The following is a 13,801-nucleotide window of genomic DNA, read 5'->3' on the forward strand; positions in this document are numbered from 1 at the left end:
AAGTATTTAAGAGCAAACAGGCTTTTAAAAATAACTTGCATTTTGTAAAGCTCATTATGTGTTTTTGGCCAATTCATGGGTATATTAAATCCAAGAATATCCTTACACAAAATTAGAAATCAGAAAATTTATTTTTTTGGAGTGTGTATGTGTGTTTCTACATAAGAGAACAAGTAAAATGCCAATTAACTTCTAAGACCCTCTGTTCACATTTGCCATGAGTTTCACTAATGATGGACTGCACAGCATATATTATCTTGAGACCAGGCTTTGCTGTGTTCATGCTCACTTTTGGCTCTGGGCAGTTGCCTTGTCTTACTGCTGCAATCTCCAGGAACCTATAAATTCCATCTACAAAATAACTAGGTGAAATCTTTGGTGATTCCTTTATCCATTTGGGGCGTTTATCTTTTTGCAATGTGTAATTTATTCAATAGGCCCATGCAGCTTTTTATTATAGATACAATTTGCCTTTCTGAATTGACTAATAGTAGAGATCTGACTAAATGACATAAAGATATCCCCATGCAAATAAGGACATTTGGCCTTATGCAGATAATGAACATTTGGTTTGGGTTAATTGCTCTTCTATCCTTTCCTAGTTCAACATATGCCAAGGAGAATTCCATCAAATGCACTTGTCTTTTAGCATGTGAGAAATTTTATACAGTAATTAATCTCCTTATCACACCCCCATGAATTTTTACAAGCTGAGGGTCTCAGCAAGACACTAAATTTCTCCTGACTTGAAATTCTTCATTTAAAAGGGAATAGGGTTAACTAGGTGATTGCAGAGGTCTTGGGAGGGTATTAGGATGGTTGTGAAAGGGAGGCTGACTTTCACCATATTAAAATGTGGAAAAATGTTCATAGGATGTTTTCTGAGTTAGTCAATAGGACCCTTAAAGGAAATGTAGGGATTTTTAAAACCAATGTGTCTCCATTGCATATCCCCTTGACACCTGGTCCATTAATTACTTAATGACTTTCTTTGCATTGATTCACTTTCTTAAACTTACACAAAAAAGAAAATACCGTTCTCATAAGTGGAGTATCATTTCCCACAAATGGAAGGTCACTATAAAAGAAACTGCAAAAGAAGGAAACCATGATCAAGTTCTAGCTGGACATCGTTGTCTATTAAAAGTTCTGAGCCCTAAAAAAAAAAAAAAAAAAAAAAAAAAAGTTCTGAGCCCTAGTTCTGCTGTTTAAAAAGATTAGCAGAGGGAGAGGATATGGGGATATATGTATACATATAACTGATTCACTTTGTTATACAGCAGAAACTAACACAACATTGTAAAGCAATTATACTCCAATAAAGATGTTACAAAATAACAACAACAAAAAAAAAGATTAACAGGGGCTGGAGAGGTGTTTAAGACATACCTTCAATGACTTCCCTCATCAGAAAGCGTAAAATAGAATTGAAAGTGGAATCATTCTCTCATGATGAAATTCAAGGTTATTGAATCCTCTGTAGGATTCAAGGTACGGTTCGGCTCTCTACCCTGCATCTCTGAAACAATGTTAAAAAAAGGATCACAGCTACTGAAGTCCTACCCAAATTCATGATTGCATGTTTCTGTGATCTCATTTTTTCTCCTTAGCCTACGTTAGAGAGCTCTCTTCGCGTGTCATAATAACATTTTAGTTGCTGAAGATGAAGAGCCACTTATTTTTGATTGCTGATTGGTATTAACAGGTAACAATTTAAAAAATCCTGAAGTTGTCTGCAAACAAAGTCTAAAGTTCAAAACAGCCATCGGTGCTTCTGTGTATTTGAGTCATGAAATTTACACCAGTTTTTAAGCTGATAAAATGGAAACCCTTATGTGCTTCTAGTTTAAGGGAAAACACTATAATCCATATTTTGCAAAGATTTTGAACCTTATATTGAAGACCTCATATATAACCAACTTTCTATTAGGCTATTGGAGGAGAAATTCATTGCTGTTTGAAAATAGCTCCTGGAATGCCTTTCTATTTCGTGGGATGCTGAAGTTCCCATCACATGTCAGGTACACACACTCTCCACAAAAGGATTCACAGAGCTGCTGCTTCATTTGGAGTCTTCCACACCAGCCTGTGGCATTGCTGGCTAGTAGAAGCAAGGCTTCTAAGGTGCTTGATAATTAAGTTAGCCTGTGGGTGGCTGGAGTGATAAGCTTAGGGAAACACGTGCCTGTGATGATCTACTGGTCCCACCCTGTTCTCATGCTTAGTGCCACCTATTTAAGGAATTAGGACATTCACCAAGTGCATGAACGATAAGTCCTTGGCTAGTGGGGACAGGAACAGTTGGTGAGAACAGGCAATAGAAGAAAAAGTAGGACCCAGGAACTATATTTTACCATGAAGTCAAATTCCTTTTTCTGTCCCTAGGATTTTTGTGTGGTGGTTGGAAAAGAATGTCAATGCCACAGTGTTCCTCCATCTGCTTCTCACTGAGCTAGTCTAGTCGAAGCCATTTGTAAACTCTGGGATCCTAAGTTACTTATTTTTTATTGCATTATTTGTAGGAAAAATTGTAATTTGAAAAATACCCAAGGAAATTTACTAAAGTACATTATACTAAACCAGAGAGATAGGGGAGTTAACTTAGTTTGAGGCACACTTAGCAGAGGAATGGTCTCCTAATCAGATCTAGTGCCATGCTTTGTACCTTATTTCTGATACATATCTATTGAGGAACTGAATAAATTAGAATTAAAATATGCAGTTGCCGTGAAACTCCAAATAAGAGAACACACCTAGAAAGCACTGTTTGAGAAATGGGAATTAAAGTCTGTATTTTATTCTAGTTTGAGGAAATTGTTCCCAGGAACAGATTGATGACTGATTAAAAAAAGGAAGAGAAGGATGAAGCCCACTGATTTCTCATTTATCTGCTGTAATCTTACTGGATCTTTGAAATTAAGACACACTAATATCTTCACCGCTGAAAAGTGTTGTGCATTTTACAAATATTTTGGTGAATCAGTATCACCCAAGTGGTCCCCTCTGCCAAGGATGCTGTTTTGTCCTTGGCTCCTTGCAATGTTTGTTTGCTCTCATCTTCTAAGTCTCAGCTTCAATGTCATCTTGTCTGAAGAAGGCCTCCTGCCATTGTCATTTAACCTGATTTATGACATTCATAGCACTCAACATGATATGTCATTATTTTATTTCTTGTTTATTTTCTGTTTCCCCATGAGTAATTTTCATGAAGGCAGGCACCGTGTCTCTCTTTGTGGAATCAATAAGTGAATGAATGAGGGTTTAGACTTCATTTGGTGGGTAGGACAAGGAGGGGTGCTCCTACTTCCTTTAAGGAATCTTAAATGCTCATCTATGTTATAGGAAGTTTTCTTCAAAAACTGTGAATTAGGCATAGAGAACAGACTTGTGGTTTCCAAGGGGGAGAGGGAGCGGGTGGGGGATGGATTGGGAGTTTGGGATTAGCAGATGCAAACTATTATATATAGAATGGATAAACAACAAGGTTGTACTGTATAGCACAGGGAACTATATTCAATATCCTGTGATAAACCATAACCATAATGGAAAAGAATATAAAAAAGAATATATGTGTGTGTATATATATGTATAACTGAACCACTTTGCTGTACACCAGAAATTAACACAACATGGTAAATTAACTGTACTTCAATTTTTTAAAAAAACCTGTGAATTAACTTATAGCAGAGTACTAGATTAAGGATAAGAGTTGGGAGTCAGCAAACTTTCTCTATAAAACGCCAGATAGTTGATATTTTAGGATTAAAAAAAACCCCGACTTTTTTTTTTCTTTTTGCGGTACGCGGGCCTCTCACTGTTGTGGCCTCTCCCGTTGCGGAGCACGGGCTCCAGACGCGCAGGCTTAGCGGCCATGGCTCACGGGCGCAGCCGCTCCGCGACATGTGGGATCTTCCCGGACCAGGGCACGAACCCGTGTCCCCTGCATCGGCAGGCGGACTCTCAACCACTGCACCACCAGGGAAGCCCAAAGCCCCCGACCTTTTGAAATTGTGAGAATCACTCATAGCCTTCAATCACTACAAAAACAGGCTGTGGCCACATTTGAGTCGTGGGTCAGTTTGCTGACCTCTGGCTTATGTCTCTACTGAATTGTATAACTCTGGGGCTTGTCTTCCAATGTAAAATGGAAAGGGTTGGATTATACCAGTATTAAATATACATGTAGTAAACATATAAAGAATTAGAAATAATAGCCTAATGAACCCAAGCACCTATCATCCAGCTTCAATAATGAAATTTTCCTCATGAAATTTTCCCAACTTTTCTATTCCTAACCGAATGCTGCTTATAAATTTTTTCTACTTCATGAGATTTTTTTCCTTGACATAAAAATAATCCATATTCATTATAGAAAGTTTGGAACATAACACAAGGAAGAAAAAACTACTCTCATCAGAGATTACATTTCATTATCTCCCAATATTTGTGTGTGTGAATAATTTCTTAAAATATGATCTGTAAACTGATATATACAGTTTTGCATTCTAATTTTTAACATTAAAATTTGGACATTTCTGCATGTCTTTGAAATCACAGTTTTACATGACTATATAATTTGGAAATATAAGGGTGACATATTTTATATGACCAGTAATATTTTATTGGACACTTAGGATATGTCCAATATTTTTAAACAAATTCCACTATGATGAGCATCCTTATGTCTAAATATTTGTCCTCATTCCTTAGGTCAAAGACTATGGTCAGTTTTAAGGCTCTAAACAGAAAGGTAACACCCACAGCTGTATTGCTCACTTAATGCAATCTTATAGTGTCCTTTTAAATTCTGGGTAAATTCATTTTTATTTCAACTACTTGCTATGCATTTTAGGTCAGCTGCTACACCTTATACTTCTATAATGCCAAGGACCAACACTAACACATTGTGTTCAATAATAGGGACTAAGGAAACAAAACAGACAAACAAGAACAAAAAAACTTTGAGGACAACCACTGGATTAAGCAAGCAATGGGACTGACATACCACGTAAATATTTGTTGTAATAATTTTTAGAATGTAGATTATCAGGGCTTCCCTGGTGGCACAGTGGTTGAGAGTCCGCCTGCCGATGCAGGGGACACGGGTTCGTGCCCCAGTCCGGGAAGATCCCACATGCCGCGGAGCGGCTGGGCCCATGAGCCATGGCTGCTGAGCTTGCGTGTCTGGAGCCTGTGCTCCGCAACGGGAGAGGCCACAACAGTGAGAGGCCCGCGTACCGCAAAAAAAAAAAAAAAAAGAAAGATAATAGATTATCAGTAGGGTAATTGGACAGTGTTAATACACACCATATTTTAAATCACTTAAAAATAGTATATAAGTATCTTGAGTCTTCTTTAAAAAAATATTCAGACTACTTGAGGGTGATCTTTATTAGCTATATATTTAGCTTTCCTTGTAGTAGAATTAAAACTGATGTAAACTGACTCCACATTGGGTGGAAAGTTTTCTGAAAATGTTCATCTATGAAAATGTATTTTTCTAGATCTAAGGAGAAAATTCCAGCAGAAAGAAGCATCGCGTGTCACAGAGTTGATGACCCACGCTAGTAACGCGTTCTGGAGGGAAGGTTCATCATAATGTGATTTTTTTTTTCCTTTGACTCTCAAAGACATGTATAGTAGTTTTAGAAAATCTGGGAAGTACGGTTAAGAGTGAAAAAGTGAGGGAAAAAAAGCCCCACACATATTTCATTGCCTGGAGAAAAAGTCTGTTTACCAGCTGACATAGTGGCACACATCCAAAATCTTTTTGTGTGGCATAATGCAACTAAGTTGAAAGTTTAACTTGTCAATATTACACAATTTTTATCAATAATATTTATTGAACCTGTATATGCAGAGTATTGCATTAATGTTCTTTTATTCTTTAAAGAACTTTGATAAAAATTTTAGCCATGAATTCTAAAGATATCCAATTGTTATTAAAAAGATATCGCAAAGCATATTTTCAAGCCCTCACAAGCACGTTTTATTGCATCAGTTTGTATATAAAAGACTGGCTCATGTTATTAAGTAACCTGCAAAATTCTATTTTTGACCACTGTATTTGTCCTGCTAGTGATAAGAGAGCACAAATTAGTCACCCTCTCTTTTTCGAATTCTTCTTTTGCAAGTATTCAGCATTCAATATCAGAGACTGCAAAGAAGAGCAGAAGCAAATCCTTCAATCCCTAATTTAGCAAATACCATAACATTTAAAAATATCATTTTATAGGTATGCTCCCTGAATTGTATTAATATATTTACCTTCATTTGTGTACAGAGAATTTTAAAAAAGTAAACCCGATGTTCTTTTTTTTTTTGATGACGATACTAATGTTTTCTCTAATCCAGAGTAGGAAGACTGAAGTATTGAGAAGGCTAAAGGCTTTTCCCTAAATGGCAGAGTTTGAAGCTATGTCTCAATACATGCTGGTTTCCTCTTCCAATTAGACAAGTTTGCTGACCAGTAACTAGATTGAGCAGATGCTAGAATCACAAAATCTTGACTAAGAGTGGGGTAGGTCCTAGCCAACCTTCTGGGAAATTAAGGCTGAGAGCAGTTAAGGGACTTGAGTTTGGGATTAACATATACACACTACTATATATAAAATAAGTAAACAACAAGGACCTACTGTATAGCACAGGGAACTATACTCAATATATTGTAATAACCTACAATGGAAAATACTATGAAAAATAATATATATATATATCACTGAATTACTTTGCTGTACATCTGAAACTAACACAACCTTGTAAATCACCTATACGTCAATTTTAAAAAAAGAATTAAAATATAGATCATACTTGCGTGTGGTAGGTACTGGGTTGAATAGCAGGTCTCTGATTTGAAGTCTTAGGTGATTTTCTACACTTTGCAGCCAAAATCAGAAGGTATTTTCCAAATCATTCAAAGTGGTTGACCCAAGTCATGTATATATTTACATCTTGATTAGAGGCTTTAGATCTAGATAGCTAGGTTTCAGAATTTTAGGTTTCTACATTACTAGAAAATTTCTGTTCCAGTAGTCATTCTGCTAACAAATAATTACTTAAAGTGAATCATGTTACAAAGTTTAAGCTCAACAAAATATTTTTAGCACGCTCTGCCATGCTAATCTCTCAAACTGCAGTCTTAAAGATAACATTATAACAGCTCTTAGTTCTGTAAATCTTGCCAGAAATTTTGGCCAATTGCAGTGGAATTAAGATGGCCTATAAATCTTGGGCAAGCTACCTAACTCCTTGAGCCTTGTTTTCCTTGTCTGGAAACTGGAGATGATCATAGTAACTACCTCGTAGTGTTGTTATTAGTATTAAATGAGTTAATACTCATTTAATACTAATATTAAATTACTAAATTTAAATTAGTGTTTAAATTATTTAATACTAAATTAAATAGACACAAAGCAGTTAGAATATAAATGTCCAGTAAATGTTTACTATTTTGTAATTGTTATTAACTTGTGATCTAAAACCTCTATTAATATTTTCTGAATGTAATTGAATATATAAGATCAACATAATAGGCAGTTTGGCCATATATTTTTAGGGGTATTATATTTGAAAACATTTAAAATGATAAAAGTAAAATAGCCTTATTGTTTTTTTCCTTTTTAATGCAAATGTTCGTAAATTATTAGGTTTATGAAAAGATCTCCATTGCTGTTTGAGTCTCTTTTAAAAATGTATTGTTATTTGCAAGCTTTTTACATTGTTCTAATATGTTAAAATTTTCTGTTCTGCAGAATTTTCTGAATGATCACTTAATGACTGTTTACGTTTCATTTGTAACAGGATTTTAAGATGGAATGGGATTATTTTGGCCTCTGGTTTGGATACGAAACTGCCACTGGACCACAAGCAGGACAAGGAGGTAGGGAGAAACTGTTTAACTGTTTGACATTCTTTTTTTTTTTTTTTTTTCCGGTACGCGGGCCTCTCACTGTTGTGGCCTCTCCCCTTGCGGAGCACAGGCTCTGGACGTGCAGGCTCAGTGGCCATGGCTCACGGGCCCAGCCGCTCCGCGGCTTGTGGGATCTTCCCCGACCGGGGCATGAACCCGCGTCCCCTGCATCGGCAGGCAGACTCTCAACCACTGCGCCACCAGGGAAGCCCTGTTTGACGTTCTTAACTGAACATCCCCTACCCCTCCTCATCCCTGAATTTAGAAAATAATATTGAAGAGTTTGAAAGGAAGTTTTGGAGTTGACTCAAAGATATTTGGAGCCCACTGCTGGTGTGTTGTGAATCCTAGTTCCCCCTAAGTGGGAGGAATTTTGAGGTGCTTCTCAGCTAACCTAAAGCAGGGGAGAGGAGTAGGAAACCACTCAGAACTTGCTATGTATTCCCTGCTGTTGGGAACACACGAAGCTGCTGGGTCTAACTCAGTCCTAAAGTATCTAATGGCAAACAATGGGCTGGCCTCCTGCGTTGATGGTGGTGAGAAGGAGAGCTCGTTGCTTTGTGTCACGTGCACTTGCAGGTTTTACTGGGTCAGAATGTGTGTTTCCAGGGGACTAGAGTTTGGCCAAATGTAGGAATCAGGGGTCATTTTCCATCTTCTCCAAGAGGGATGCTTGGGGTGTCGAAAAGAGCTCTGCCAAAGGAGACTGAGGCCCAGGGAAGGAGCCTCTAGCTAGAGCAGAGTGTAGCCAGTTGAGAGACCCCTGGCAATGGATTTAAGGAGGTCTTTGATGACCCTACAGAGTATCCCAGGAGGTTTACACACCTGCTGGGCCCAGAGCCCAATGCCAAAATCAGTCAAGTAGAAACTTTCCTGTCCCCTCTCCTTTGCTTTCACCCCTTTCCTCTGCTCCAGCTGAGTCAGGAATTCTAGTTAGGAAACTGGTGTCGGAAACTATACTTCTGAAAGCATAAAGGAGAAAAAATAGAAATTGCCCTCCACCCTGACATGCCTGGAAAAGGGAAATGGCTTTCACTTGGAATAAAGTTAAGTTTTTATTCTACTGGACAAGACATATTCATTATTTAGTGGAGGATCTTTTATTAGCTGAAAGTTACCAGAAAAGTCATGAGACTTTCCCTGAATTTCATCTGGGGGGAATGAAAGAACCAGTGCCCAGAATAAAATTAAATGTACAGTTTATATTGTTTTAGGATTATTTCTCATAAAGTTCTGTTTGTTGAGTATACTTATATATTCATAGTTAATAATTTCCTTTTGTACATTAGGTTTATGATATTGAGATATTAGAAATAGCGTCACACTAGAAAGGCTTATATGTTTTCATCATTATATTTCAGATCATTAAAGGTTTGTTTCCAGAGGGGAATATACTTATGTATGAATATTGACAAATTGGTTTTCAAAAGGGTTTAAGTGCTTTCCACTACCACTATCTTTGCATGAGTGTTTCAGATACAAAGCAGTTAAAAAGATAAACTGATATAAAACATTTTTGATTTTATAACATTTATGAAACTGCTGATTACAAAAGCTAAAAACATTTTTTCAACTAACTGTACCTGAGCAAATGTAAAAAATTATTATTCTAAGTGTATCTGTTTTATAGACTGTAAACTCTATAGAATTTCCTCTGTGGATTATGAAATACCCCTTTATGTGGGAAAAGACTGCATAAAAATTTTCAATCAGGCATTAATTTTGAAGCACATTAAATTTGGAAATGAAGACATTTAAAAGTTTAGTAATGATCCTAAAATAGACTTTTATTAAGTATTAAAAACTAATAATACATTAGTATCTCCCTTGACTGAAATGAAATTTTAGAAGCCTTCTGTGAAATAATACTGAAATCTTAAAAAAGTCTAAATAAATACTCTTCATTAGGATGAAAAATTAGAAATAACTTTGAGCATTATATTATCTCTAACAAAGTGTGCCATGACTTATAAAATTATTGCAAAATGTACTACATTTAGTTTTCAACTGATCTGACAAAGGAACATGTAATAAAGGACACTATTGTATATGTTATTATTACCTACTTATGACTTTCGTATTCATAATAGCACAAAGATTTGGTTAAGTTGGGAAAGTATGTGATAAAATATAATAGCTGAGCAGTAAAATACTTTGTCTTACTGTAAAAAGAACAACATTAAAAAAAAGCAACATTATTTCTTCAAGTAAGATAATTAACTTATATGTCTAAAACTAGTTTGTTTTTCAATATATCATAAGCTGTCTAACAGAGGTTATCATAAAGACAATAATAATGTGCAGACAATTCATAACAACCAGTGATAATGAATAGATAGTTTTAGGATAGTTTTTCTTCTTTCTTTTTCAAAAATGCTGAACATGGAGAGAAATTATTATATATCCTAAACAGATTGGATAGGTGTTATGAGAAAACATCCTGGAATAGCTAGGTTGACCAGATGGTCAGTTCTTGGATCCTTCATCTAGAAGTTGTTTTACATCTGCTGTCAAAAATTTCTCTAGAAACTAAGGCAAGTTCCTGGATAGTTTGTTTTCTTCTGGTTCTTGAAGCACCAGCTGGGTTCTCGTTCACTGACAAGCTCTGGGTGGTGAATTCTAGCTGCCTTTTCTTATACTAAACTGGCCTTTCAAAACTGTGATAGTCTTTATGACTGTTAACACTAGTTCTGCTTCCAAATGGCAAGGCAAAATTGAGTTGATAACCCAGAGTAGAAAGAACATCACCTGGAAGATCACCTACAAAACTGAAATGATCCAACTTCCTTCCCCCCGGAAAGGAATGTCCAACTAAAGAGTTATACGACTGACCAATCACATTTTGCATGTTAGGATCGCTAATATTCCCACCACTCTGAATTCAGTGGTGAGTTTCAGCAGATGGCACAAGAAGTTCCTACCTGGACCAAGCTATATCCTGTGCGCTGGACCAGTGCGCGGAGGGCTGCTTCCTTCTGGGTGCCGCTCAATCCATCCCCGGATTTGTGATTTGATTCCATTGAGAGTGATTATCAGCAAAAAATCAGGTTAATTAGCGTTGCTCACTGAAACCAAATTTAAGATAAATTAAATAAATTACTATTACCAAGTCCAAACTTGTCCTTTTCATGAAGGATCTTTAGGAAACATTCTCTATAAATTACTCATTAAGGTTAGAGCAACTAACAGACACCCACAAACCAGGGCAGTTAAATATCCTCATTAAAAAATTTTTTTTAAAATGTTCAATTATAGTTGAAATTTAGCAGTCAACACTGAATAATGTCCTTTTTCCACTTAGAATGCAGACCAGTAGTTCTCAGTCCAATTATCTCAGAATGTCACCAAATGCTCAAAAACAAATTCATTCTTGCCAATTAAAAGTATGAGGAATGGTCCTTGCAGATGTGGGAAGAAAGCACAGTTACTAAATCAAATTGACGAGAATGTGGTATGAAGATCCTGGAAGTTTTAGCTTCATTTATCTATTCTGTCTGTTACCTGAGACATTTATCTACTTATTCTTCAAAGATAAATTTCTAGATCAGAGTGTGCTGGTATCAGATGTACAGAAGTCATCATGCAAACTACTCTGTAATAAAAATGTCACATGGGTTTTAACAAAATAAGAACAATGGATCCTTTTGAATGGCGTTGGAAGGGCCTACTGACGCCTGGATCGTATATCACATAGACCACTCAGAAAAGGACATGAAGCCCTTTGTAAAATCTAAGAAATTAGGAAAATTTACATATGCCCATGTTGATCTATGTAGATGTGAATATGAAACTTCAGCATTTCATTATCTATACTTTCTATCAGGGAACATGGTTTGAACCCCATTCCAAATCTGATGGTTGTTCAAATTCACAGGTTCCCAGCACAAGGACTTGTCCATGGTGAAGGTCCCAGGCTATGATGGTGCGAGCCCCTGGAGGCTCTCATGTACAGAGGGGAGTGCATTGACCCACTGGATTAGAGTGGGAGTGACTCAGTGAAGGTTCCGTGCTGGGATTTCTCTCTGCTTGTTGTACTCTGCCAACCAAGACAAAGGAAGCTCTTTTTACACTGATTTGAATCACATGCAAATATAATGTATTTCACTATAGGCCCTTTAAGAACTTTTCTGTTCTATGCATTGGGATTTCCCATACCACTTTGATTTTCATTTAAAGGTTCAGGGTAAAGGTACCATTAATAATACAAGGAATGGGTAAACAATTGGGTGACAAAAGTGAAGCCGAGATAATCTGAGTAAAATGCAACTTCAAAGTATTCTATTATGAAAGTAATAGAATAATATAGGGGAAACTAACACAACATTGTAAAGCAATTATACTCAATTAAAAATAAAGTTCCCAAACAGTAGACAAGCATCATCTAGAAAGTACTATTTTCAATATAATTTAGAAAACCAAATTTAAAAAAAAACTAGATTCCAGCGAGAATATTCATTAGCTGTTACAGGGATAAAACAATTTCATGTTCTGTATATAAGCATGGCCATTGTTGCCCTAGACTTTTCTCATAATTCTTGCTCGCTTCTGACCCAGATCAATTCAGTTTTCAATCATTCATTCTCTCAAGAAGTATTTAGTTAGTGCTGTCTATATGGCAGCTTCACTCCCTGCCCAGCTTTAGGGCATTGTGTTTTATGGACAGCTGGCTAACTCAGTTAATACACCGGTCCGTATTGTCTGTTACTTTGCAAAAGGCAGTGTTTTGTTTGTTTGTTTGTTTTAATCTTTTTATCTTGACTAAGACAAATTGGAAAGTATTTTCTGATAATGGTGGTTTGATATATATATGTAGCAGTTCAGATTGGACGTGTAGCTTTAGTGACACATTTATACTGTAAGTACTCTTTCTATGGATACTACAAGGTAGGCATAAAATGAGACCTATATTCAGTTTTTAATCCTAAACTGCTGGTGAGTACAGTCATAGAAATCTCTATGAAACAATACAATCCTCTTAAAAGATAAAACTACAAAAGGCGTTTTGTGCCACTTGCAGCAGCATGGGTGGACCTAGAGATTACCATACTAAGTGAAGTAAGCCAGCCAGAGAAAGACAAATATGATGTTGTTTATATGTGGAATCTAAAAAAAAAAAAAGATGCAAATGAATTTATATACAAAACAGCAATAGACCCACAGACATAGGAAACAAACTTATGGTTACCAAAGGGTAAAGAAGAGGGAGGGATGAATTAGGAGTTCGGGATTAACATATACACATTATTACATATAAAATAGATAACAAGCAAGGACCTACTGTATAGCACAGGGAACTATACTCAGTATTTTGTAATAACCTATAAGGGAAAAGAATCTGCATAAGAATATATATATTCAGTTTTGTATATATATATATGTATATATATGTGTGTATGTATGTGTGTATATATATATATATATATGAATCACTTCACTGTGATGTACACCTGAAACTAACACTAAGTTATAAATCAACTATACTTCAATAAAAAATATAAATTAAAAAAAGGAATTTTGAAGATTTACAAAGAAAAACTAGCCTTTAAGACTAGTTCTAACTCGTGCACTTTTCTCAAATGTTACTAAAATTGCCTTTTCATCAGGATACTCTCAAATGCTCCCACAGTGCTGGATTTAACCTGTAAGAGCAGTGAGGCCATGGATGGACTGGGGTCTGATGAGGTTAGTCTTGCATGTCTTAACAGAGGTTGGAAGGCAAAGCCTGTCGTCTTCTAGCCAAGTTGTAGGTTTGCTCTTTGCTGAACTTCATCTTCTCCATCAAGAGATAGGAATTCATGGTGAGACAAGTTTTATTTGTAAAACCTGCCTTTAGTTTTGGTTAATTATTAATAAAGGTGATTAAAAATACTTTGACATCAGAATGGTCTTTTG

The 13,801-nt window shown here is 36.2% G+C and overlaps 1 protein-coding gene across 2 annotated transcripts in view; it reads right to left on the reverse strand.

The window, feature by feature from the left end:
* The window catches only part of A1CF (APOBEC1 complementation factor), a 76,309-nt gene that overhangs the window by 39,863 nt on the left and 22,645 nt on the right, over positions 1-13,801 (reverse strand). For both annotated transcript variants that reach the window (XM_067710142.1, XM_067710141.1), the window contains exon 2: positions 10,831-10,974. In XM_067710142.1, the coding sequence (XP_067566243.1) occupies positions 10,831-10,929 (99 nt within the window). In that variant the 5' untranslated portion in view covers positions 10,930-10,974. The remainder of the gene's footprint in view (positions 1-10,830; positions 10,975-13,801) is intronic.

This window comes from Pseudorca crassidens, chromosome 16 (assembly GCF_039906515.1).
Source record: "Pseudorca crassidens isolate mPseCra1 chromosome 16, mPseCra1.hap1, whole genome shotgun sequence".
NCBI lineage: Eukaryota > Metazoa > Chordata > Mammalia > Artiodactyla > Delphinidae > Pseudorca > Pseudorca crassidens.